Source organism: Coenobita brevimanus, chromosome 76, assembly GCF_032717465.1.
Source record: "Coenobita brevimanus isolate Jiangsu-jjx chromosome 76, ASM3271746v2, whole genome shotgun sequence".
NCBI classification, from domain to species: domain Eukaryota; kingdom Metazoa; phylum Arthropoda; class Malacostraca; order Decapoda; family Coenobitidae; genus Coenobita; species Coenobita brevimanus.
In genome coordinates, this window is record NC_137029.1 from 25,534,147 (window position 1) to 25,560,281 (window position 26,135).

The 26,135-nt window shown below is 41.4% G+C and overlaps 1 protein-coding gene across 1 annotated transcript in view; it reads right to left on the reverse strand.

Moving 5' to 3' along the window:
* The window catches only part of LOC145408226 (uncharacterized), a 35,214-nt gene that overhangs the window by 4,393 nt on the left and 4,686 nt on the right, over window positions 1-26,135 (reverse strand). Inside the window, exons 4-10 of the mRNA XM_080278982.1 lie at window positions 24,335-24,574; window positions 23,400-23,590; window positions 19,958-20,151; window positions 16,404-16,579; window positions 15,381-15,524; window positions 13,169-13,310; window positions 6,684-6,814 (exon numbers count right to left, since the gene is read on the reverse strand). Coding sequence (XP_080135108.1) covers window positions 6,684-6,814; window positions 13,169-13,310; window positions 15,381-15,524; window positions 16,404-16,579; window positions 19,958-20,151; window positions 23,400-23,590; window positions 24,335-24,574 — 1,218 coding nt within the window. The remainder of the gene's footprint in view (window positions 1-6,683; window positions 6,815-13,168; window positions 13,311-15,380; window positions 15,525-16,403; window positions 16,580-19,957; window positions 20,152-23,399; window positions 23,591-24,334; window positions 24,575-26,135) is intronic.

Genomic DNA, 26,135 nt, shown 5'->3' on the forward strand with positions numbered 1-26,135 from the left:
CTGAGGCTTCGTACAGGTTCATAATCATCGTATCTGTGAAAATCCAATCGTGTATTTAAAAAAGGTCCTAAACTTTTTGCCATCATATAAGTGATTCCTCATATACCGGTTCATCATATAATGAGGGGCTGCTGTACTGATTAGGCTGATGATAACAGCAAATGGAGCTTGTGATAATGTTGGTTTGTTTTTACCTGAGAGAATTCAGTTACTCATTAACTTGACAAAATGTTGGGGCTAGGGGGGTTTTTCAAGAATACTCCCCCAGTATCCCTGCTTGTCGTAAAAGGCGACTAAAAGGGTTGGCGGAGGGTTAGTGCCCCTCCCCGGAAAACAACTAACTAAAAAAACAAACAATAAGCCTCGGACAAGGACTGACCAAACGATGACGACTCAGGACCGGACAAAGGACTTGGTAATGGGTACTTGGAATGTAAGAGGAGCGAATGATGAGGTGAAAGAGAGAGAGATTGTCCAGGTGCTTGAGGGTGCGAAAGTGGATGTATGTGGAATAACTGAAACAAAATGGAGAGGAGAAAGTGTGAGAGAATGGGAGTATGGATGGGGTATATGTGCAGGAGTAGGTGAGAATGAGAGGGCGAAGGAAGGAGTATGTATAGTTGTGAGTAAAAGATGGAAGAAGAGCATAAGACAGTATGGATCACTTGGGTCAAGGATTGTGTGGGTAAAGTTGAAAGTTGGAATACAAATGTGGGCGATTGTGTGTGTGTATGCGCCAACGCAAGATCGTGCTAGAAGAGTGAGAGAAGAGTTCTGGACAAATGTAGAAGTGTGCATGGAAAAGTTTGGAAGGAATGAGAGAGTGTTTTTGATTGGTGATATGAATGGTAAAGTTGGGAATGCGAAGGTGGATGGAATAGTTGGTGAGTGGGGTGTGCCTGCTGAGATAGATGAGAATGGGAGTGCGTTAGTGGACATTTGTGCTGGGAGGGGGTTGGTGGTAGCCAATACCCTCTTCAGGCATAAAATGATCCACAGGTATACATGGCGAGTGATGAGAAGGGTGGGTGGTGAACTGAATGAAAAGAAGGCAATGATTGATTATGTGTGTGTGGATGAAAGGATGCGAAGATGTGTACTGGATGCAAGAGTTTATAGAGGTTGGGGGAGTGGACTTTCTGACCACTACTTGGTGGTGGCCAGAATCGAGGTCCAATTAGAATGGAGAAATAGAAGAAGGGAATGACGAGAGGAAGGAGTAGTTGTAAGGAGAGTGGAAAGGTTACAAGAGGATGAGAAAAAGGCAGAGTATAAGAGAGAAGTGGAGGAACGATTGGGCAAATATGAATTGGAGCAGATGGGAGACGTGGAAGGTGTGTGTAGCATATTTACAGAAGAAATATGTGCAGCATGTGATGTGGTGTGTGGAAGGAAGAGAAGACGGAGGGGGGTGCAAGGAGCAGCGTGGTGGACTGAAGAGGTGAAACAGGCTGTGGCACAAAAGAAGAAAGCATACAATGAATGGATGAGAAATAGGGGCGTGGAAGAAGTTGAGAGGCGGAAGAGAGAGTTATATGTAGAAAGAGAGGGAGAGGTGAAAAGATTAGTAAGAGAGAGTAAGAAGAGAGTGGATGAGGAATTTGAAAGGAATCTGAGTGTAAAGTGGAGGGACTGTAAGAAAATGTTCTGGAAAGAGGTGAAAAGAGTAAGACAGGGTGGAAGTGAAGTTAGCAGGGGAGTGAAAGATAAAAATGGTAGATTACTAGTGGAGAAGGGAGAAAAGGTGAGCAGATGGAGAGAACACTTTAAGGAATTGTTGAACATTCAGGATAGAAGTAATGCGAGTATAAGTGGCTGGGGAATGGCTGGGAGAAGGAGGGAGGTGAGAAGACAGGAAGAAATCAGTAGGATAGAAGTTGTGGAAGCAATGAAAAAAGCTAAATCTGAGAAAGCCCCAGGAATTGATGGAGTGTGTGGTGAAATGCTGAAGCATGGGGGAGAGATAGTAGTAGAATGGATGTGGAAGATGTGCAGATTAGCCTGGGAGGAAGGTAGAGTCCCGGAGGATTGGAAGTCAGGTATAATTATTCCCTTGTACAAAGGAAAAGGGGAAAAAGAAGTGTGTGGTAATCATAGGGGCATTTGTCTTCTTGGTATAATAGGAAAAGTGTATGGTAGGATACTTATTGACAGAGTTAGAGAAAGAACAGAGAAATTAGTTGGAGAAGAACAGGGAGGCTTTAGGAAGGGAAGAGGTTGTGTAGATCAGATATTCATTCTTAGATCTTTAATGGAAAAGTTTCTAGAGAAGGGAAAGAAGTTGTATGCGGCTTTCATGGATTTGGAGAAAGCACATGACAAGGTGGATAGACAAGGATTGTGGAAAGTTTTAAGAATATATGGAGTAGATGGGAAGTTGTTGAATGCTGTGAAGAGTATGTACGATGGTGCGAAGGCTGCAGTGTGTGTGGATGGTGAACTAAGTGAATTTTTCTCTTTGAAAGTTGGGTTGAAACAGGGATGTGTCATGTCTCCATGGTTGTTCAATCTGTACATGGATGGGGTAATAAAAGAGGTACAAGGTAGGGTAGTGGATGTTGGAGTGGCCCTGGTGAGAAAGGATAGTGTTTGGAAACTCCCTGTACTGTTGTTTGCAGATGATACTGTGTTGTTGAGTGAAGACGAAGGGGAGCTGCAAGGCTTGGTGGATGAGTTTGGGAGTGTGTGTAAGAAACGGAATCTGAAGGTGAATGTAGGGAAGAGTAAAGTGATGGTCTTTGAGAGAGGTGAAGTCAGTGAATGTACAGCGAGGTTGGATGGTGAGGAATTGGAAAATGTGAGTACATTTAAGTACTTGGGTAGTGTGATGAGTAAGGATGGAGGTTTGGAGGGTGAAGTGCTTCAAAGGGTACAGCAGGGAAGAAAGGTTGCTGGTTCTTTGAAAGCAGTGATAAGAAACAGGGAAGTGAGCATGGAAGTGAAAAAGTTACTACATGACAGTATTGTGATAACAACTCTAACGTACGGAAGTGAAGCTTGGACATTGTTGAAAGGACACAAGTCAAGAGTGAAAGCAGTGGAAATGAGTTATTTAAGAGGAGCCTGTGGAGTCACATGGAGAGATAGGCTGACAAATGAGGATATAAAGGAACGTTGTGGTGTTGATGTGGATGTGATAGGGAGCGTTATGAGGAACACACTGAGGTGGTTTGGCCATGTGGAGAGGATGGAGGGTGAAAGACTGACGACGAGAGTGGAGGGGGGAAGAGGGAGGGGGAGGCCGAGGATGAGATGGAGGGATGGGGTGGAGAGGTATATGAGAGAGGGGGGTGTGAGTTGGGAGCAGGGCAGTGAAATGGCGGGGGACAGGGCGACTTGGAGGTGATTTGTTTGTGGCCACCCCAAGCGGGATTGAGGCGTCTGGCAATAAATAGATAGATAGACAACACTTAAATGAATCTCCCTGGGTACTAGAATTTTTTTTTTTTTTTTTTTTTTTTTTTTTTTTTTTTAATGCATGGCAATCATGAGCTGAAAAAGTTCAGAGATGTCAAATTTGAAAAATCACACTACTGTAATATTCAGCATGGTAATACTTGTGATGGCGTGTGGAGTACTGTAATGACAAGGATAGTATTACAGCACGATGATAAAGTGAATGATACACACAATGCCTGTGAAGATGAGTGTGTGTGTGTGTGTGTGGGGGAGAGGGGGGAAGGAAGCAGGAAGGTGCTGAAGTGGGTAATATCTAAAGCAGCAGATTCCAACTTTAAATCGTTACAACCCTCTAATTTCCAAATACTATGATATCAAATCCCTCTGCAACACTGTTTGTAAGATCGAGGTCAGTAATAACAAAAAGTGCATTTTATAGTTTTTGCTTTAACATTATTTTTATTTTTTTTTTTTTTTCAGACTGGGAGTTTTCTTTATTTTTCCATTTCCTTTGTTTTTATTTTTTCAGTGTGTTAAACTTTATAATGATGTCTGAAAAAAAAAAAAAAAAAAAAAAAAAAAAAAAAAGGAAGGTGAAGACACAAAAATACTTTTAGATCAATGGTCAATGACTTAAAAATAATAAAAAACAAAAGACTGTGAGGACAATTATGTAATGTTATACCTCCCAACATGGTGAGCGTGACACAACTGAAATGAAAATGAGTGATGCTTCTGTGATGACCACATGTTAGAATGCTCTGCAGAAACCTTAGTTTAACATTCGTGTTTTCATACCACCATTATCAAATTAATTCTATCAATCTATCTATTACCAGACGCCTCAATCACGTTCGGGGTGGCCACAAACAAATCGCCTTCACGTCGCCCTGTTCCCCGCCATTTCACTGCCCTGCTCCCAACTCACACCCCCCTCTCTCATATACCTCTCCACCCCATCCCTCCATCTCATCCTCGGCCTCCCCCTCCCTCTCCCCCCCTCCACCTCACTCACATACACTCTTTTCGTCAGTCTTTCACCCTCCATCCTCTCCACATGGCCAAACCACCTCAGTGTATTCCTCCTAACGCTTCCTATCACATCCACATCCACACCATAACCCTCCTTTATATCCTCATTTGTCAGCCTATCTTTTTTTTATTTTTTTTTTTTAAATGTCCGACTCAGGGCAAAGGCTTCAGGGCCTATATCTTGGGGGCAGTAACCTATCCCAAGGCCCAGTAGTCCTCCTACATCTCCACATGTGACTCCACAGGCTCCTCTTAAATAACTCATTTCCACTGCTCTCACTCTTGACTTGTGTCCTTCCAACAATGTCCAAGCTCCACTTCCATTCGTTAGAGTTGGTATCACAATACTGTCATGTGTAACTTGTTCACTTCCCTGTTTCTTATCACTGCTTTCAAGGAACCAGCAACCTTTCTTCCCTGCTGTACCCTTTCAAGCACTTCACCCTCCAAACCTCCATCCTTACTCATCACACTACCCAAGTACTTAAACGTACTCACATTTTCCAAGTCCTCACCATTCAACCTTGCTGTACATTCACTGACTTCACCTCTCTCAAAGACCATCACTTTACTCTTCCCTACATTCATCTTTAGATTCCGTTTCTTACACACTCTCCCAAACTCATCCACTAAGCCTTGCAGCTCCTCTTCGTCTTCACTCAACAACACAGTATCATTTGCAAACAACAGTACAGGGAGTTTCCAAACACTACCCTCTCTCACCAGGGCCACTCCAACATCCATTACCCTACCTTGTACCTCTTTTATTACCCCACCCATGTACAGATTGAACAACCATGGAGACATGACACATCCCTGTTTCAACCCAACCTTCAAAGAGAAAAATTCACTCAGTTCACCATCCACACGCACTGCAGCCTTAGCACCATCACACATACTCTTCACAGCATTCAACAACTTCCCATCTACTCCATATATTCTTAATACTTTCCACAATCCATGTCTATCGACCCAGTCATATGCTTTCTCCAAATCCATGATAGCCGCATACAACTTCTTGCCCTTCTCTAGAAACTTTTCCACTAAAGATCTAAGAATGAATATCTGATCTACACAACCTCTTCCCTTCCTAAAGCCTCCCTGTTCTTCTCCAACTAATTCCTCTGTTCCTTCTCAAACTCTGTCAATAAGTATCCTACCGTACACTACTGTAATAAATTACAAATGATAAAATTATAAAAATTATGAAATATTTTCTAAACAGAGCTAAGTTCAGAAGTACATAACAAGACATTAATGTAGATGCTACTCTAAGACAGTTCTCAGTAAAAATCAGAACTTTATTATCTACTTTTTGAGATAAATGTACTGTACATACTACTTTCACATCATTCTCAACGTTTTTAAAGCTGCTTCTTAAAATGTAGCCTACCGTGAGGTTGGGTGCACCTTACAGTCTGGAAAACACTGATCTTCATACAACGATGAGACTTTACTACACTATACCACATTTTATATCAAACAAAAAAAGTACCATACCTCACAGGTTTAACGGTTTGAGAAGAGTTCTTCAGATGTAGATGGATCTATAAAACTGGTTGCTTTTCACACTATACAGCATGCTGTATGATGCCGTTTTATGTAATTTCCAGTAATAAGAAATACAGTATAAAAATAATGATGCATATGCACTTTGGTACAAGATAATCCACTCACTCGATGTATTGCTGCTCTCGGGTGTCTACCCTTTCCTCTCTTCCATCCTTCTTTCCTTCCATCCTCTTCTGTCTTTCTATCCTTCATTCTTTCCTTATCCTTCTGCCTACGGGTGACTTTGCACTCCCCCTTCTGTCTTTCTTTCCTTTTCCTTCTGCCTGTGGGTGACTCTACACTGAGTGACATGCCAAATGGTTTCCTGTACACCAGGAAACCATTTACTATGCTGGGTGGTAACCATATAACCAAATTTTGGCACCTGATGATTTAGTGGGTAATTATTGCACTCCAGTCGGATAAAGCCAGTGAAGGTTTATATCCAAGGGGTGGTTGGGGTTGATTGCTCATGTAATGCCACTCAGGGATGAGTGAGGCTGGTCACTCTCATCTTAAATGTCGAGACCAACTGCCTAGCCCTGGGCTCCTACGTTCCTCTTGGGGCAATGTAGGATTGGATGATGGATGGATGGATAACAATGCTACATCCATGTTTCAGAAGAAGTGTGGCAGCGCAATATCTTTATGACAGGTGGACATGACAGTGTTACAGTGAAAAGCAGGAATAAAGTACTGACCTGGAGGAAGGCTGAGACCAGAAGTGCCAGGAAGACACAAGCAGCAGAGGCTATGGCATCAGTGTGTGTAGCCCGACAGATCCTCTCAGCATTCATCTCAACTTCATGACTCAGGTAGAAGCTTGGTACACCTTGAAATAATACACCGTTATCATCAAGATCATCATCACCAAAACCTCTTTTTCCCAACCAAGGATGGGAGTGCAATTGGATTCAGAAAGCAAGAAAAGAAAAAGTACAACACACTTAGAACCACCAATAGTATGCCCTATATGGGCCAGACACACACACATTATTCATGCCCTAGGAGTCCTTATACAGCACACCCTCATTTTGTGAGGAGGATGCATTTGAAAAAATCCAATGCATAACAATTTACCATATACTGAGTCAATTAAAACATAGGGTCAATGGGGTTATATTTTTGGTTATCGGTCACCCACCTTAACAAATTCTAAAAACAGGTTTCCTGCTCATCTAAACTGGATGTTATTTCACTTCACTGCAATTACTGCTTCATCTCCAACACTACACCATTGTTCCATCACTGACACTAACACACCCAATAGTGACAAATGCAAGTGTCATCTTGGAACAAACAAATGACTGTAGATTTGCATGAGAAAGATTGCATAAGCAAGAACAGCAATTGTATTTAGACCAGTGAGGCTTTGTACTGGAGCATAATCATCACTGAAATGAAAATTCTATCATATATCCAAAAATGGTCCTAACTTTTTTATCAACAAACAAGTAATTCATTGCATACTGGTTCTTCATAAAATGGGAGCTGACTGTAGTCATAAATTGAGATTTTTCAAAACACAGAATATATTTTCAGTAAAAAAAAAAAAAAAAAAAATGTATCACACACACAGATATTATTCTTAAAAAAAAAAAAAAAAAAAAAAACTGCATCATAAGTGGTATCTACATGGTTACATGGTCTAGCCACAATGGTAGGTGATACCCTTCTTTCCACTTCAGGTGATTCTACACTGAGTGACAAGCTTAATGGCTTTCAGGAACCCCTGGAAACAATTTATAATGCTGGATGATAACCATATACCAAAATAAACAGGGTGATGAGATGCAGATGTGGCATGCATTTAGGCCCCTTTACCATTACCATACTCCCAACTTGCTCTGCAATCCAGAGTTTTAACCTCTCTGACAATCTTACCCATATACACAGGAACAGCTGTGAAGATATCACACAACCCTGTCTTACTCTAACACTGACACTAAGCTACTCATTTAGTCAACTACTTGCTCTATTATGCTCATAAAAAATATTTACAGCATTCTACAGCTTTCCATTCATACCATATATACAAGTGTATAATATGAAAATCCAATAATTTATGGAATTCAACATCAAAGCTATCACCACAAAGATTTTCTAAACTGGCTACATATTTACTGCTGACACATCCTAAGCCATACTGCATACAAAAAGTGTAGAGTATTGCAGTCATCCCTGCATTTCACCAAAAGAAAAAAGACCACACACAGCTACAACTGATTTATGTTCCGAATGTGATGTAGAGCTGCAGTACAGATCATCCCACCAACAAGCGAACATGATGAACTGAAACTATAATTTACAGCAACATAATTATCATTATCACTTGAACAAGCTTATAGGAGCTGCCTAGCATGCACCAACTGGCCTACTGCAGTTATCTTACATTCTTATCTTAAAGATGTGGTGAAGTGAGATCCAAAGGCAATGAAAGATGAAGTGCTAGCATTGAACTATCAAGCAGCAAGCTCAGGGAAATGGGAAACACAATCATTAACACATCCTGCAGGCCTTCTTACATACACAAAAGTACAATAACATGTGCAACATAGAAAAAGTGAAGTAAAAACAAGTACAAGCATGGTACTAAGTCCCCTAACAATCCATCATCTTTCTTTCAAACTTATAGCATCTCAGTCACTCTTCAGGATACAGTAAGCTCCCACAGTGCGCGAGTGGATGGGCGGTCCTGGTCCTCACGCATTGTGAAATCATGCACTGTGAATACATAATCTTATGGGAAAAATTACATATGGGTGGTTCCCCCTCACACCTTGACATTTTTTGACCCTTAGGGACATAATTAACCCCTCGGCTGCGGCAATGGTGGCGGGAGCTGTATCACTGGTGCGGCAATCCAGCCCAAAATTACCCATTTTCAACTCAACAATTCTCATATTATTTATTAAGATAAAGACAAAATAAAACATGCACAAGAAAGCTCAACCTTTCTTCTTCCCTATGAGCATTTCAGTGAAGGTCTAGGTTCTCATGTGTTGCTGTAGAGATGTGTGGAAGCAAAGTCATTTTCGCCGTTTTTGCGCGGTGACTGAGGCGAGACAACCGGGAGGCACTGTTGCCAAGGCCGTCCAGGCTCGCCACTGCACCACTCATCTCCACCACCCCGGTCCACCATTTCATTTGCACTATGTTGTGTGTGTCTTAGCACTTCCATCATTATACTGAACAGTGAAAACTTATTCAGTAATGGTAAATTTCAATGAAATACAGTATTTCCTTAGCTTATTTTTTTTATTATTACTCTTATAAAATAGTCTCTTTCACTTATCAGAAAAGTCACTTTTATCCTCACTTTTATTTCTATTATTACACTTACAATTACACTTACTCAGTAATAGTAAACTTCAATGAAATACAGTATTTCCTTAGCTTATTTTTCTATTATTATGCTAATAAAATAGTCTCTTTCACTTATCAGAAAAGTCACTTTTATCCTCACTTTCATTTCTATTATTACACTTACAATTACACTTACTCAGTAATAGTAAACTTCAATGAAATACAGTATTTCCTTAGCTTATTTTTCTATTACTATGCTTATAAAATAGTCTCTTTCACTTATCAGAAAAGTCACTTTTATTCTCACTTTCATTTCTATTATTACACTTACAATTACACTTACTCAGTAATAGTAACTTTCAATGAAATACAGTATTTCCTTAGCTTATTTTCCTATTACTATGCTTATAAAATAGTCTCTTTCACTTATCAGAAAAGTCACTTTTATCCTCACTTTCATTTTATTATAACACTTACAATTACATTTACAAATAGTCTTCACTTATTTACAAATGAGTCAAAGAGTCTAGAATTTGACGAGTGTGTGGAAGTCACGGTAGCAGTCGCCTATGCATAAGCCCACCTGACACTCTTGACACCATGTTGTCACTTCCCTTCTCACCTGCTCACGCCTGGTAGTGTTCTTGCAGACATGACACAACACTTGCCTTTTTGTTCTACCCTCTGATGTTGCTGTATGTGCCAAGTAATGGCGCTGCAAAAACTCTTTACCTGCCAACCTGTCAGGCAAAGCAGCATATCTCCTTCCTCTTTCTGTTGTTTGTAGTGTTCCATATTTTTCTAGCAGCTGGAACACTACATTGTAGGAGAACTCACGAAACTTTATCTTCTTGTGTGACCGAAAGAGGTACAAGTTATATGCAATGAGAAGTGTCACATCCACAAGATGCAGGAACAACTTGATGTACCACCTCACTGTTTTCCGGACACACTCAACATTGCACAGTTGCATGTCACACTTATCAACTAAGTTCATGTTCAGGTTATAGTCCAACACTGCATCCGGCTTCTGTATTTTCTGTCCTGTATGGTGGTCTGTTTTGTCTGTTTCTATCATGTTCCCTTTGTGAACTGTTGTCAGCACAGTCACATCTCTCTTTTCCTGCCAGCCAATTGACAATATGTTGTATGATTTTGACAACTGTACACTTCCTCGTCCTGCAGATGGTGCAAACTTTGGCATAAACTTGCGATTCCTTCGTACAGTGCCACAGGAACCAGTGCCATTAGTGTGGAGGAATGATGCCAAGGAAGGGCTGGTATACCAGTTGTCGGTATAAAGAATGTGACCTTGACCGAGGTAGTTTGCAATCAGTTTCTTCACGACAGCTCCTGACACCCCAAGAAGATCGTTCCGTGGAATGTCAATGTCCGTTGCTGTGTAGACTATCATGTCCAACACATACCCAGTGAGGCAGTCACACATCACAAATAGCTTGATGCCAAAGCGGTGTCGTTTGGATGGTATGTACTGTTTGAAGGATATCTGTTGTCTGCGAAGTGAAGAAAACGCAGTAGTACCAAGAATCTGTCCCGTGGCATATATTTACCGAAGACAGGTGTAGGGATTAGGGCATCATTCTTCCAGTAATCGCTCAGCACCTGCTTCTTGCAGTGTGGCATGAGCATTAGCAATGCCAAGAATGACATCAGGTCGGCCCTCATAATATCTTTCCACCTATGAACACGAGACCTGGGGGAGAACTCGTGCTGCTGAGTGATGAACTGGTGATATAAGTTTGTCTGGGTACAGATGAGGTCGATTATTTCGTCTGTAAAAAATGCCTCAAAGTAATCCATTTCTGGGGCATCTGGCTGGTTTGGCCAGTATTCTGTAACACCACTGTTACTGGCATCAAATGGATGGATGTCAGGTGTAAAATTCTTCCATCACTCCAAGTGAATGAAAGTTGCATGGAGCTGGTGGGAGGTGGTGGTGGAGACGGAGTGGGGCTGGTAGGAGGTGGTGATGGAGACGAAGTGGGGCTGGTGGGAGGTGGTGATGGAGACGGCATGTGCGGGGTGTGAGGTGGTGAAGGAGATATCATCCTTGAGGTGCTAGGTTGTGGTGATATTTGCTCTGATTGTTCTCTGTAAAATTGTTTTACAAGAGATTTTACTGCATGGCTTGGTGCCATGGAAGATGCGCGGGTTGATTTTTTTTTGTGGTGATGTGAGATGGGAACACCAGCTCCGGCAGATCCATGCACACCTTGTCCCACTCCACTCTCACCCACTTCACTGTCACTTTCCTCTTCACCAGCACTAGGAAGTATATTACCTAAATCTTGCTCTTCTTCATTGCAGAACTGTTCACTTTCTTCACTAGTATCTGTTTCACTGTCTTTATCAAATAGCAGCCCAGGGAACTTTGATGGTGTAACATACTGTTTTCGCTTCCTGCGTGATGTAGTGACTTTAGCAACTTTTTTCTTGCTTTCCTTTACATCTACCACTTCACTATCACTGTCACTTTCAGTTGCATGTGTATATTTATGTTTTTGTATTCGTTTCCGAACTGTAGCTCTCCCCTGCTTGCTAACACCACGCGATGTAGAGGGTATGGGAGACTCGGAACGACCACGTGACGACTCCATGGCTTCTGGGCACAAATGGGCACAAACTAGGGCACAACAGCAACCCCAAGTACCACGGCAGAATACATAACATGCGCCCGCCAAAACTGATGGCGGAATTTTTGAAACAAGTGTGGATTTTAAAAGGAATGTCGCAGACAGTCGATCGGACCTTTTAAAAGGAACGCAGCAGACGAGGGGTTAAGGGAAAAATTTTCGGACATATACAACAGATATAACTAACAAAAATATGGTCAGTCACCTTAACAACAGTAGACAACAGGCCTGATGGACTTAAATAACAGGGGTTCCAAGGCGCGGCAACACACTCAGAGTGCCCCCACTGCCGCTCCGGCTGCACCACGCTTGTTTAACGGTTGCCAATGTTGTATTCTCCCAGGCTTTGACAAAATTTACAGCCTGTCGAAGGTTAAATTTCTTCCAGAATGCAGAAACAGTCAATGTGGTGGGGGTTGCAGGTATGCCAAGTGAAGCAGGTGAGTCAGGTGGGGCTGTGGAGGTGGAGGAGGAGGCAGCTGGTGAGTCAGATGGGGCAGTGGAGGAGGAGGGGACAGTGGCAGGCGAGTCAGGGGACATGGTGAGGGGAGGATCCTCCATCTCCTCCTCACTACTGCTCACATTTTTGGCAATTTCCTTCATCTCTTGTTGCTTGTCTGTTTCATTCCTCATCTTGTTATGGACGTACTGGCAGTATAATAACTTGGTATTCGCAAAATAACCGTCATTCAAGTGAATCCAAACATTATTATAGAAACTTGGTATCTATTCTAACTTCCCGTTATTGCCAAAAATGCTATTGTCGAGGTCGTTATTGGTGAGATCTTGCTGTAGACTCCTCTTGCGCACTTTCCCCACGTGCCTCTAAGTCATTACTGGCATGTCATGCGGGAAGGGGAGTCGCGCAGTCAGGTAAAATGGCATTTTTGTGCCACTCCTTGTCTCTGCCTAGTGTATTGTGGGCTAAACTCATGCAATCAAGGATTTTTGGTTATTATTTTTGGTCACTCGTGTATTATATGATTCGCGTACTCTGAGCTCGTGCACTATGGGAGCTGTCTGTACATCATACACAAAAAGAGACGCAAATGAGCAGAAAGCCATAATAAACCTCACTCTACTTTAGCATCTAAGCCACCAGAGGGCAGTGAGAAACAGAACTAGTGGTTCATTAGGTGAACTTGTGTCCCTCATTGTACTGGCAGTGAGAAGATGAAAAGGTGGAAAATTAAGCAAACTTATGTCTCCAACTGCATAATATTAACCTAAAATGAGGGCAGTGGGAAGGCAAGCATTATCACTTGGGTTGGCATTGAAGATTCCTCGGGCTCGTTCCTCCTTCACCTGAGTGCAGACAGTCTGAGCAGCACTGTGTGGGTTAGATGAATAATCTTCTGAGCTCACCACCTGCAAAAACAGTCACGTTCTCAGTCTTATAAATCCAGTGTTTTTTTTTTTTTTACTTTATATTTGTTATTGGTGGAAACCTGGTTAGACCCTGGCAAAACCACTTGTAGTGTTGGGGTAAAAACACTCTCCACATCATCCCCTTCACAACCTGATTTCTCTTCCTAAGCTGAATAAAATCAACTGAAGGTAGCAAGAATGAAATAAAAAAAATACATCACTGGATTCTTTCCTAGTCTTTCTGCCTATGGGTGACTTTGCACTCCCTCTTATGTCTTTCATTCCTTCATTCTTTCCTCTTCCTTCTGCTTATGGGTGACTCTACACTGAGTGACATGCCAAATGGTTTCCTGTACACCAGGAACCCATTTACTACGCTGGGTGGTAACCACACAACCAAATTTAGGCACCTGGTGGTTTAGTGGGTAATTATTGTGCTCCAATCGGATTGAGCCGGTGAAGGTTTATATCCAAGGGGTGGTTGGGGTTTATTGCTCACGTAATGCCACTTAAGGATGGGTGAGGCTGGTCACTCTCATCTTAAATGTCAGGACCAACTGCCTAGCCCCGGGTTCCTACGCTCCTCATGGGGCAACGTAGGATTGGATGATGGATGGATGGATGGACATCACTAGATCAAAAGGGTTAACATACTGATAATATTTTGCTTTTATACAATTCAAAGCTGTATACTGAAGCCCAATCACTAAGGGTGTGGTTATCCGATTTGAAAAAATAATATACTGACGCCTATACAGTGGAGTGGTATCTCCTAAATCGCGGTTTTATGAGACTGGGCACAGACCGTGATTTGAGAATTTCGTGAGTTAGAAATAACTAATCTTACGGGGAAAATTACTTATGAGTCTGTTATCTTGGAAAAGTTGCCCCCCTAACCCCCAAACCTACTTGAAACTGGTCAAAACCTACATCAAACTGGTCACCAGCAAACACTAACAACTTGGAAAATAAATTAGTAAAGCATATTTAATGGAAATGAACAATATTGTATGATACTTACCTGACTCTGACCGACAACATTTCTTGAATGGATGGGGGAGGGGGAAGGGGTTCGGGACTATCTGGCCGTATTTATTTTTGGCCGTGATCCTGTTGGGCTGAAGACGTTTGGGCCATACCTAACCTAACCAACATTTTGGCAATACGGTGATTCGGCCGCTTGCAACTTTGGGCCGCTATGGCTGAACTGGATTCTGGGAAAAATGACTGGGGCATGGGGGTAAAGGTTCTAAGGCTTGAGACGGGCTACAGCCTCTTAGCATGATGCAAATGTGTTGCTGCCTCATGCTACTACCTCTGTGCCACTTCCTTCTCATAAACGTCCCTCAAAAACCCCTCAAAGTTCAGTGAGGAGACAATGAAAGTGGTGTCAACATCACTCTCAGATGCCTCTGTGTCATCACGAATCATTAATTCGTTGAATTTACGAAATGGGCAAGGCCTTTCCATATTTTCTGTTGAAGTGAGTCTTTCACAGGGTACTTATTATCCCTGGATTACCACAGCTACTGGGCATTTTTATAAACATTCCTCTGAAAGTATAAATGAGGATTTAGAATTTAAAGTTCTTGTACTGAAGGGGTTAACGAAAGCTATAGTGTATCTAACTCCTCTAGTATGAAAAGTCTCTCCTAAGAGGAATAAAAGCATCTGGGAGTAGCAAGAGAAAATTACGAAATACATCAACAAACTGAAGGAGATAATGGGGGCTTTTTCTTCATTTTACTTTGCTAAACTTAGTAATATAGAACATCAAAATTATAAGGTGATTTACAAGAACGACTTTCTCTAATTCTAGGTCAGTCACAGCCAAAATCAATTCCATTTTACCCTTACTGTAATGCAATAAAGGATGTCTGCCATGATAAAGAGCCCTTGATATGACACCACTGTCTGTATCATCTAAACCATAGGCAATAATACAGGACAGAAGAACTATTGGAACTTACATAGTTAAAATGTTAATTGCTGCAAGACCATGAAGGCATTATAATATGAAACTTAAAATAATGAGCAAACTAAGTGATGATTGGCGCGGTGAAGACTAACTTTAAGAGTGTAGGGTGACAGTGGATGACCAGGTTGAGTATCAAGTGCCTCTATGCCAAGTGTAAGCCATCGCCCCACTGCACTCCCAAATTCGAGTTCATCTACTACACCACCCCAGCGCATAACAGACTCCAGTAGCAGCAGCTGTAAGTACAGAAATGAACGTAAGCATGAGGCTATCATGTAAACAGTACCATGAAATTAACAGTACTGCACTAAACTATACTCTAAGCTTAATGTAACCTAAATTCTTACTCTAACCTCTACAACTTTAAATAAATTAACATCTGATATAAAAAAAAAAAAAAAATCAAAAGTTCTTGCATGGCCAGGTATTCAATTTCCTTTCGTTACAACATTATGGAAGCACCTTACAGGAAGAAAGGTTAACCTTTTTCACTTTTCATTATATGGAATACAGTACAGAAAAAGCATTTCCTCTTGAAAAAAAAAAAAAAAAAAAAAGTGTGTGTGTCCTGATATCAGTGTGATGAAAAGGTCAAATGCTAGAAATACACCTGCACTTGGAAACACTGTTTTCTGGGAAAATACAACTGGTCCAACTTGGGTTCTCTTCAGGTGTAAGTTGAAATGGGAGATACATGTGCATCCTGTATATTGCCTCTGAATCCTCATACATACTCTTAACAGCAATAAAGAATATCTCATCTATTCCATATATTCTCAGGACCTTTCACATTCTCTGTCTGCCCTTATACATTCTCCAACTCCATGAAGGCAGCATACTACCTCTCCACTTCCAAAAATATTTTTCTATTATACATCTCATAATGAAGATACTGTCTTCCCTGATCTCTCCTGCTTAAAAAAAACTTATTCCTCTCCTACCATTTCCTGGTTTTTCTTCCTCTTCTCCCACTAAACTGAGAAGACAAATACTATTATAAGTGTCAAACAATACTCTTTGCCTTTTCATCTTGCACAAGGGAACTGCTATACCTGACTTCCAATCCTTTGGTTAGTATTAACTTAGAATAACAAATCTGGATACACAATACTTACCACCACATCAGTTCCCGAAGACCAGTCGTTGGGTGCAAAGTGGACACGAAGATAATCACGCACCCTGTCCTCCAGTGATATGGTGTCAGGATCATAGTGAAAGGCACACTCATCGACTGTCAGGGCCTCGGTCCCCAGACCCATAGCATCTCCAATAGCCAACCCATAAAACAATCCTGAAATTTTAAAAGCAGCATACATTATTATATTTTATGGGGGCGCTCACCATCCACTCACTCAATGTAGTGTTGCTCTCAGGTGTCTGCTCTTTCCCCTCTTCCATCCTTCCTTCCTTCCATCCTCTTCTGTCTTTCTTTCCTTCACTCTTTCCTCTTCCTTCTGCCTAAGGGTGACTTCCCGCTCCCTCTTGAGTCTTTCTTTCCTTCATTCTTTCCTCTTCCTTCTGCCTTTGGGTGACTCAATACTGAGTTACACGCCAAATGGTTTCCTGTACACCAGGAAACCATTTACTATGCTGGGTGGTTACCATATGACCAAATTATGGCGCATGATGGTTTAGTGGGTAATTACATCACTCCAATCGGATTGAACCGGTGAAGGTTTATATCCAAGGGATGGTCAGGGTTTCTTGCTCAGGTAATGCCACTCAGGGATGAGTGAGGCTGGTCACTCTCATCTTAAATGTCAGGACCAACTTGCCTAGCCCCGGGCTCCTATGCTCCTCATGGGGCAATGTAGGATTGGATGATGATGATGATGACGATGATGATGATACTGATAAAAGTGTACATATCACAACATTGACCCCTTGAGTTATAAGTATCCCACTTATGTTTTTCCCATTTAAGCAGTCAACCCAAACATGACACATTCATCATGTACCTACGTGATGCTGTCACCACAGACACAGATTAGTACAGATGTATAACCAAGATACTTTGGTATTTGTTGCATTAAACCTCTTTAGAGTCACTGTCTTATGTCTGTTTTACCTCTGCATAGCAGGGTATGGTGCCAGAGTGGGAAGGCCTCCCACAGTGGCACCAACATAACCATATAACTTAGTTGTCTGCTTATACAATTACAAACATCCCTCGACTCCTCCTCTATCCCCTAAAAGGAGGATGGTGGACTACAAGAGATGGGCAACTTCAACACGCAGTCAACTTGGTTTAAATTCAGATGGGACAAGAGCCATTACAACATAGTATGTCATGTCTGCAGAATGCATCTCAGTAGGCAAGTTGAGGCCATATATGGCTTATAGAGGGAATATTGCAGCCAAACTTGAAAGTTTAACATAATGCTCCTTTAAACGTCTTTTATGTCATGGTGTTAATGTCTCATTTCTCTCAATATTGTCTCCATATAGAAGGGTATGTCCTTAGAAGGCATAACAGTACAGTCATGACTCAGTTTATCACTGGGTTATGTCAAGTAGGAACTGATCACATACTGATAAATTGATGTCGACTGAACATGGGTTTTATGGGGATACCTTGGGGGTCAAGTGCCACCTAACCTAACCTAAAATCTTAAAAAAAATTTCTGCCACCCATCTAAAGAATGTTGTGGGCCAATCCGAGTCATCACCAAGGGTACCCTCCAAAGGCTTGGGCACAGCTGGGGAGCCTGGGTGATCATCCAAGTCATCAGGAAGAGGTGATAAGTGGTGAGGAGAGCATAGTAGTGGGGTTGGGGGTGAGTGCAGTGGTGTGGTGGGTGGGGACCAATGTGATGAGGCAGCAGGAATGCAATGTGATGAGGTGGTGGGAGAGTGATGCAGCGTTTTCCAAATCACGTTTCAGTATTCATACAAAAAAGTTCTCTCTCCACTTAATATTGCACACTGCAATAGTGTTTTGAGGCACATGTAAAAATGGGGTAGCCATCTTGGTTCAAACATGTGACCGTCAGTTTGCATGGGCAGTACACATCCATGCAAGATCGTCGTACGTGGTCACACAAAAATCGTACACAATTTTCGTTACTATTAATCCAAAACTGAGTATACATTTCCATCGGTCATTACGGCGCTCAACTGCATACCAGACTGCTGTATACTGGGTCGTGACTGTATGTAAGTTGGGTTATCAGGCTAAGTATAGTACATCCCCATAGTACGCACCTATATGGGCGGCAGAGGACGTCGCATACTAGGAATTCGCCTACTGTGAATACATAAACTTACGGGAAAAATTACATATGGGTGGCACTCCCCCTTCATGGGCAACCCTTGAAATGCCTTTCTGACCTAAGTATTGTACTATACAGGGAAACCAGCTAAGGCATATTACCTAGGATAAAGTAAACCAACAAGATTATGGCTTTACTAGGTAAATCAACATGGATATGGCTTAACTAAATCAACAAGAATAAGGCTGCTCACCTTCACCCGTTATCGCTTCTTGGGGGGGCACTGTTGCAAACACAGGGTAACCCCGGATTTGGGCCACTCTTCGCTGCCTGTCTCGCTTCCAAGAGTTCAATTCACGTACTAATAAAAAATACACACACACACACAAAAAACTGGTCCTCACATACAAGGGGGATCGTGTACTCGGAACTCGCATACTGTGGGGATGTACTGTATTTGGTTAACAAATTGGCTTTACTAAAATGGAATGAAGGGGCCCACTTACACAGTTTCCATTGAAGCAGGGCCATCATTAACACATTAGCCACATGACTTAAAGGATTGTTGAACAGTAGGTCTGGAAGATATCAAAGCAACATATCATTACAGGCTCCTCAGAAACTGCAAACTTTTATGCAGAGTGGTTCTCATAAATAAATGTTTATGTTTATATTTCATGTATAGATAATCCCTTTGCAATGAGGATGTACTTTCTAATTTATTATTCCTACTTTCAGGCGATTTTACTCAACTTCGGAAATATTTCTAACAGTCAGTGTGTTAAGGCTATACCTAACCCCTCCAGTAAAAAAAGGCTGTCCTAAGGTGAACAACACTGTCTGAAGGTAGCAAGAATAAAGTACAAAAATATGCCACTGAAAGTGAAAGTTATCACTATACTAAACAGTGTATTCTATGTTGGTACCAAGAGTAAAAATAGCATAACAGAGTACAGTATATCAGTGTGAACTAGAGATATAAACTACTAAGAAAAAGGGTGGTACAGTTTTCAGTCACCTAAAACATGGCTCATAAAATACTGGTAATGACAATTACATAACACTGCAATCCTTAACCCTTCTCAGCAAAAGGACATCTTTTATAGTTTACTTTTGCTATCTCTCATTCTTGCTTAAGTACCAACACAAAATACAACACAATCACTTCATGCACCTCACTATCACAAAACATTAGCTAAAACAAAAGACCTTTGGAAGTGCCCAGCTGCAGTGGTCAATTTCTTGCAGTCAACTGGGTTCATGTCCAGATGAGCCTCAGGATGCGGCTACTATTACCTCCACTTGATTTTCTTCAGCTTCAATCAAATGGGGATACATACATCCTTCATTAAACTCTTCACCATTAAAGGCCATTCCTACACTAAAGTTGTCTGGTAGCAACAAGAAGGAAATATACTGAATGTGCTGATATATAGCAAATGAGCTTTTACACTAACCAAGCAACATGTCTGTCAGCTGATCCGAGGTTAGGGATGAAGCAGAAGCTGGTGGCATAAGGGGACACTTGCGCTTGCTGGTGCGTGCTGTATTCTGAGCTTGTCGATACTCCACACTAGCTGACTCAGGGTTGTTGACACTGGCTGCTACCTGCTGTCCCCGTACACGCACAAATACACCTGTTCTTCCCATACTGAGGAAAGTGAAGTATGGTCAGTCCTCACAGTATACTACTCTCTGCAATTACTGCTGGTCCTAATTTAAAGCTGCTTCACTATTAATCTCTTTAGCAGCAACATGCCCTTCAGAAAACATTTCCATTAGCTTGAGACGTACTTTCCACAAACTAGTTTAATTTTTCATGTTTCCCATGTTTTGTTATGGCATGGTGCACATCTTTTATGTCTGATCAGTGGCCAGACTGGAGGGACACAACCTCTGCCTACAGCAGTGGTTGGTGGTGGCCATTTCCCATCTGCCAAGGAGCTAGCTGCTGAAATCTTTCTCCAATGACCAAAAATATGGGGGCATTTAGGGTTTTCCAGTCTGTTTCATGTGCAAACAGAAATAATGTATGAATTTTCATTACTGTGGGGTATGTGCATTTATAAACATTCTTGAAGCGAATACAGATCACATAACCAGGGGCACTTAGGGCCTTCCAGTTTCTTTCATTTGCAAACAGAAACATGAGATGCTACCCAAAAGTTCCCAAAGTTTGACTAAAGAAGGAAAAAACTTAGGTCAAGTCTTAATTACCACTGTCCCCTTCAAAGTAGTCTCCTTGAGCATGCAAACATCGATCCCAACACATCTCCCACGACTGGAATGCGTTCTGGAAGCCCTTGAGCATCAGCTTGTTCGGGACCTTTTGCGATTTTCTCTTGGTTCTCCTCAATAGTGTCAAATCATAGACCTTTCAGCTGGATTTTATTTTCAGAAAGAGCATAAAATCACAGGGAGCCAAATCTGGTGAGTATGGGGGATAGGAAACAACCAACATGTTTTTTGATGCTAAAAAGTGCTGAACAAGGGCTGGGTGAATGGGTGCATTGTCATGATGAGGCACTCATTTGTTTGTGCGCAACTTGTCTGGACGTTTTCACCTCACATCACCAGACAAAATGTGTTGGCATGTTCAATATGACGTGTCAACAATGTCACAAACATTGTGCATTGTCCTCCTGTGATCTTGGAGGACGGCTGCATGAACTCTGGCCACACTGTCAGGAGCTGAACTGGTGGAAGGATGACCAGAATGAGCTTGTCATCCGTTAACGTTCTTCCGTTTTTAAAACGCTTAAACCAGTCTTTGGTTTGTGTAACTCCCAAAGTATTGTCACCAAATGTCTGTTTTAACATTTTATGAGTATCTAAAGCATTCTTCCTGAGTTTCACATAAAATTAATGCACACACGTTGCTCTTTCACATCCTCCATTTTTGAGATTACAAAATTTGCAAACTAACCCACACAGAATGATAAAAAAACACAAACATGCAGCAAACGCATCCACCCTGCACAATGCCACTTGACTCACTAACAAACAAAGGGTGTGTGCACTGTCACCCGGCATCCACACACCAGATGACGAGCGGTTTCTGCCCTGCTTTCAAATTTCTGGAACTTCTGAGCAGCACTTCATAATGTATGAATTTTTATTACTGTAGGGTATATACATCCATAGACATTCTTGAAGTGAACTGAGAATGTTTTTCTCAAATTTTCTGAACCACTCATGTCATGCCTGACAGGCATGCCACAACCAATGGGTTGAGTTGCTGATGAATTAACACCTTTTCTTCACTTAATTCACTCACTCAATGTAGCTGCTCAGGGTGTCTGCCCTTTCCTCTCTTCCTTCCTTCCTCTTCTGTCTTTCCTTCATTCTTTCCTTTTCCTTCTGCCTACAGGTGACTTTACACTCCCTCTTCTGTCTTTTTTTCCTTCATTCTTTCCTCTTCCTTCTGCCTACAGGTGACTTTACACTCCCTCTTCTGTCTTTTTTCCTTCATTCTTTCCTCTTCCTTCTGCCTATGGGTGACACTACACTGAGTGACAAGTAAAATGGTTTCCTGTACACCAGGAAACCATTTACTACACTGGGTGGTAACCATATAACCAAATTATGGCGCCTGGTGGTTTAGTGGGTAATTAAGGTGCTCCAATTGGATTAAGCCTATGTAGGTTATTGCTCATGTAATGCCACTCGGGGATGACTAAGGCTGGTCAGTCTCATCTTAAATGTTAGGACCAACTTGCCTAGCCCCAGGCTCCTATGCTCCTCATAGGGTGGCATAGGATTGGATGATGGATGGATGGTTGAAAAGTTGCTTGTGATTCAATGTAGAATTACAGTGGTCATGTATTTTTTTTCTTTTTTCTGCTTTTAACCATTCAATCATGAACCAGAAGCATCGCTTTAACAGACATTTTCCCAATACACATCCTTGACTTTAAGTGAGTGCTCACTGTAAAGTAAGTCTTACAAAAATTCCATTTATATAGCTGAATTGTCAGTTTCCCCCTGAATATACAGCTTTAACTGCAAGGCAAATATTGGGACAAGTCTGGAACACATCTGTGACATACAGCATGGACTGCCTGTACAGTATGGCAGACTATCATAGTATGGCCATCCAGAAAATGACATCTATACTTACCTGAAATTAGTTTTGCCAAAATAGTAACATGAAGTTATACCTGTACTATACCTTAACATGGAGAATGGTAACAACCAAACCCACATTACCTCTTGTGAGTTGTAGGGACCCAAGGCTAGGCTACTGTAATCAGAAACATTTAACCCCTTCGCCACAAGCATAACCCATTCTACTTCACCACGAGCTTCTCTTCCCACCAGTACCATATCAAAGTAGCACGAGGAGGAGCTAGGAAGCTTTAAACAGCCCTCTGCTATCCCCATAGGAATGCACTAACTTTGATGTCCTGAAAATAGTATGTCCTCAAATACTCCTTTAACCTAGAAATTACATACAGAGTACGTTATCATGACAAAGAGGTTAAGGGTAACCAATATACATATAACAAAACAAAAGAGTATTCAACATTTTTTTCATAGATCCAAGTCAATACAGTGCTACATTTAGGTAACTCAGCACTGCCTGACAAGCCAAATGTTCTTCTGTAATCTGGGATATGATTTCCGAGGTTGGATGGTAACCATATACTGTACTGAACAAATGCCAGGTGGTTAAGTAGGTTAAGGTGCTCCAACCTGATATGGCCCATAATGGTTTAAAGAATGAGTGTTGGCTGGGATTTACTGCTAATATAACACCAAAATGGAATGAATGAATGGTCACTCACATTGAAAACATCTATTGAGCAACCTAGTCCTTGGCCTTTACGCTCTTGATGAGGTAAAAAAAAAAAAAAAAAAAAAAAAAGTGGATGAGCAATGGATAGATGGAAATGTAACCTTGGCTGTGGTGGAGGAGAGTGTCGCTCCCTGAGGAAGTGCAGAGTGGCTTGTGAACCAGTGTCGCAGATGGCTTGAGGTGGATGTATTAAGTTGTTGCCACGAGTGACTATAACACTCAAGTCTGGCAATTCTGTCAAGCTCCCTGGCAGTGACCGCAGTTGGTTGTCAGACACATTTAATTTTCTCAGCTGTAGCCACATGGAGGAAGATTGAAGGACTTGGTTACAATAAAAAATAAAAAATGGTCACTTGAAAGGCTAGAAGGGTGACAGGAAGAAAGTGAATGAAGTACGGAGGGTGAGAGAATAAGCTAAACTGGAAACAAACAAGAGAAGGTCAAGTTGCAGTGATGTCTAAGCTTCCAGTTTCTGTTCTGTACTGTATAGTCATGACTGCTTAAAATACCAGTATTCATAATATATAATCTAACTAGACACGCCTTTCCATTTGGCAAAATATTTAGTAAAAAAAGAAATCCAACTATCTATGATATATAAAACACATTTTTTTTACACATCCAGTTTGAATGTACGAAGGGTAAAAAAAAAAAAAAAAAAATTGTCAAAACACCAGTAAATCCTAAGTGCCAGTAGTACATATGTTTCGAAATCATACAAAAGCTGTGGACCATTTACTGTCTAACATCTAAATACTTACAAATCTCAATAGCTCAGAAATGGACTTTCCTCAAACCCCTCCTTCCATTTTTTAATTCTTACAGCTACCAGATGATGCTACTAAGTTTTGGAGAGGTCTCAAGTAGAGAAGTAGCTGACTAAGGCTACATCCAATCTCTCTGGTACAAAAAGTCTATCCTTAGCTATTTACTGTATTATATTAAAAAAAAAAAAAAAAAATGGAGAGCACAAAAATACAAGACATCCCTAGGCAAAAGGGGATGATCCACAAAACAGACATCACACAACACTCACACAGTACAGTCTAGAGATGGTTGGTGGAAGTTCTGTGAGAGCATTACTGGCGAGGTTCAGTGTGTGCAGCTGGGGAAGACGGGTGAGAGAGTCTGGTAATGTCCGCAACCGGTTGTGAGAGAGGTCAAGGGAGCGCAGGTGGAGAAGGAGGTGGAAGGAGGCTGGTAGGGTCGTCAGTTGGTTATGAGAGAGGTTAAGGCTGCGAAGATGAGGCACATGTAGACTCAACTCCTCGGGGATCTTGGAGAGGGGCAGTGAGATATGCTTAGCTATCAAGTAGAATATGTCTCACTGTTCACCTACAGTCAGACACCTTAATCCCTCCTCTGGGATCTTGAAGAAGTGTACAGAGATATGATTAGTACTGTAACTGGAAATGAAATCAACACATCAACTGCCTGGGAATCTTGAAAGATTACGTAGAGATATGGTAAGCTATCTATCAATCTATCTATCCATTGCCAGACGCCATAATCCCGTACGGGGTGGCCATTTGACTCTGAGTTATTTGTTTTACAAGGAGGGCACTAACCCTCCACCAACCCACTTGACACGTAGGAAGCACGTATGGTTTGGTTATATGGTTACCATCCAGCGTTGTAAATGGTTTCTAGGCTTACAGGAAACCATTTGGCTTGTCACTCAATGTAAAGCCACCTGTAATGGAAAGAAAAGCAATAAGTAGTGACAGGATAGATGGGAGGAACAGGAAGAGAGGACGGTAGGCACAGAAAAAGAATGATAAAGCCTAAGGAAGAAGTAGGCAGCACTACATCAAGTGAGTGGATGATGGTCGCCACCACCTACCACTACGGTAAGCTACTGTTCATAAAATCAATGCTGAGTCATACATCAACTTCTCTGGCATCTTGAAGGAAAGTACATTGATATGTTTCACTAGCCCATATAAAATCAATATCACCGTACTTATTACAGTATATAAAGATTTCTGGTATCTTGAAGAAGTACAGAGATATCCTGAGCTAATACATATAAAATCAGAACCAATTATGAACCGCTTGAACCCAATGAAATAATATTTACATTATTATCAGGTTCAGAAGATTTTATTCAGCTTTTGAATTATGTATAAAAGTGAAGGGGTTAATAAAGACTATATAGTGTCTAACCTCTCCCTCCAGTCTGAAAAGTCATCCCATGGGTGAACATAATTGTCAAGTATTGTAGCAGCAATAATACAATAAATATTTTCAGGTTAAAAAGGTTAACTATAAATTCAACTTATCTGTGATCCTGAAGCAGTGTACTTAATTAGAGCCGCGTTCTTGCAACGTTAAAAGTCAAGATATTTTGACTAATCTTGATATCGAATGTTGACTATCGTGCTTATAACCGTTTTCGTGAGCACCAACAGTCAAAACAATTTTGAAGTTTGAGAATGACTAGTCAAGACTGGTCAAGGTTCTTTCTGAGGTATTTTGACCGATAGTGGCTTCCCATTTTGTAAACAAACCCAGTGCTATCAAAGTTGAGCCAAACTTGATAGAGAAGAAGAAAGAGCTTATGGCCTATTGAGACATACATGTGGTCCCATATAAGTTTATTTGACATGGAGACTCCAAATTTGCTGCTAGCTGACACCTGTGGTGGCACAATCTAGCAGCAACTTTAGTAAAAGTTCTTCATTTAAGCCCACTGAGACATGAAAGTGGTTCCATATAAGGTTTTTTGACACGGCTAGTTACTTTTTACTGTGAACTGTTTGAAACGAGCCTCGCTGCAGGCCCCAGAGCAATTCTACTCTGGCTTTTCCCTAATGTTAACACAATGTGAGGGTCTT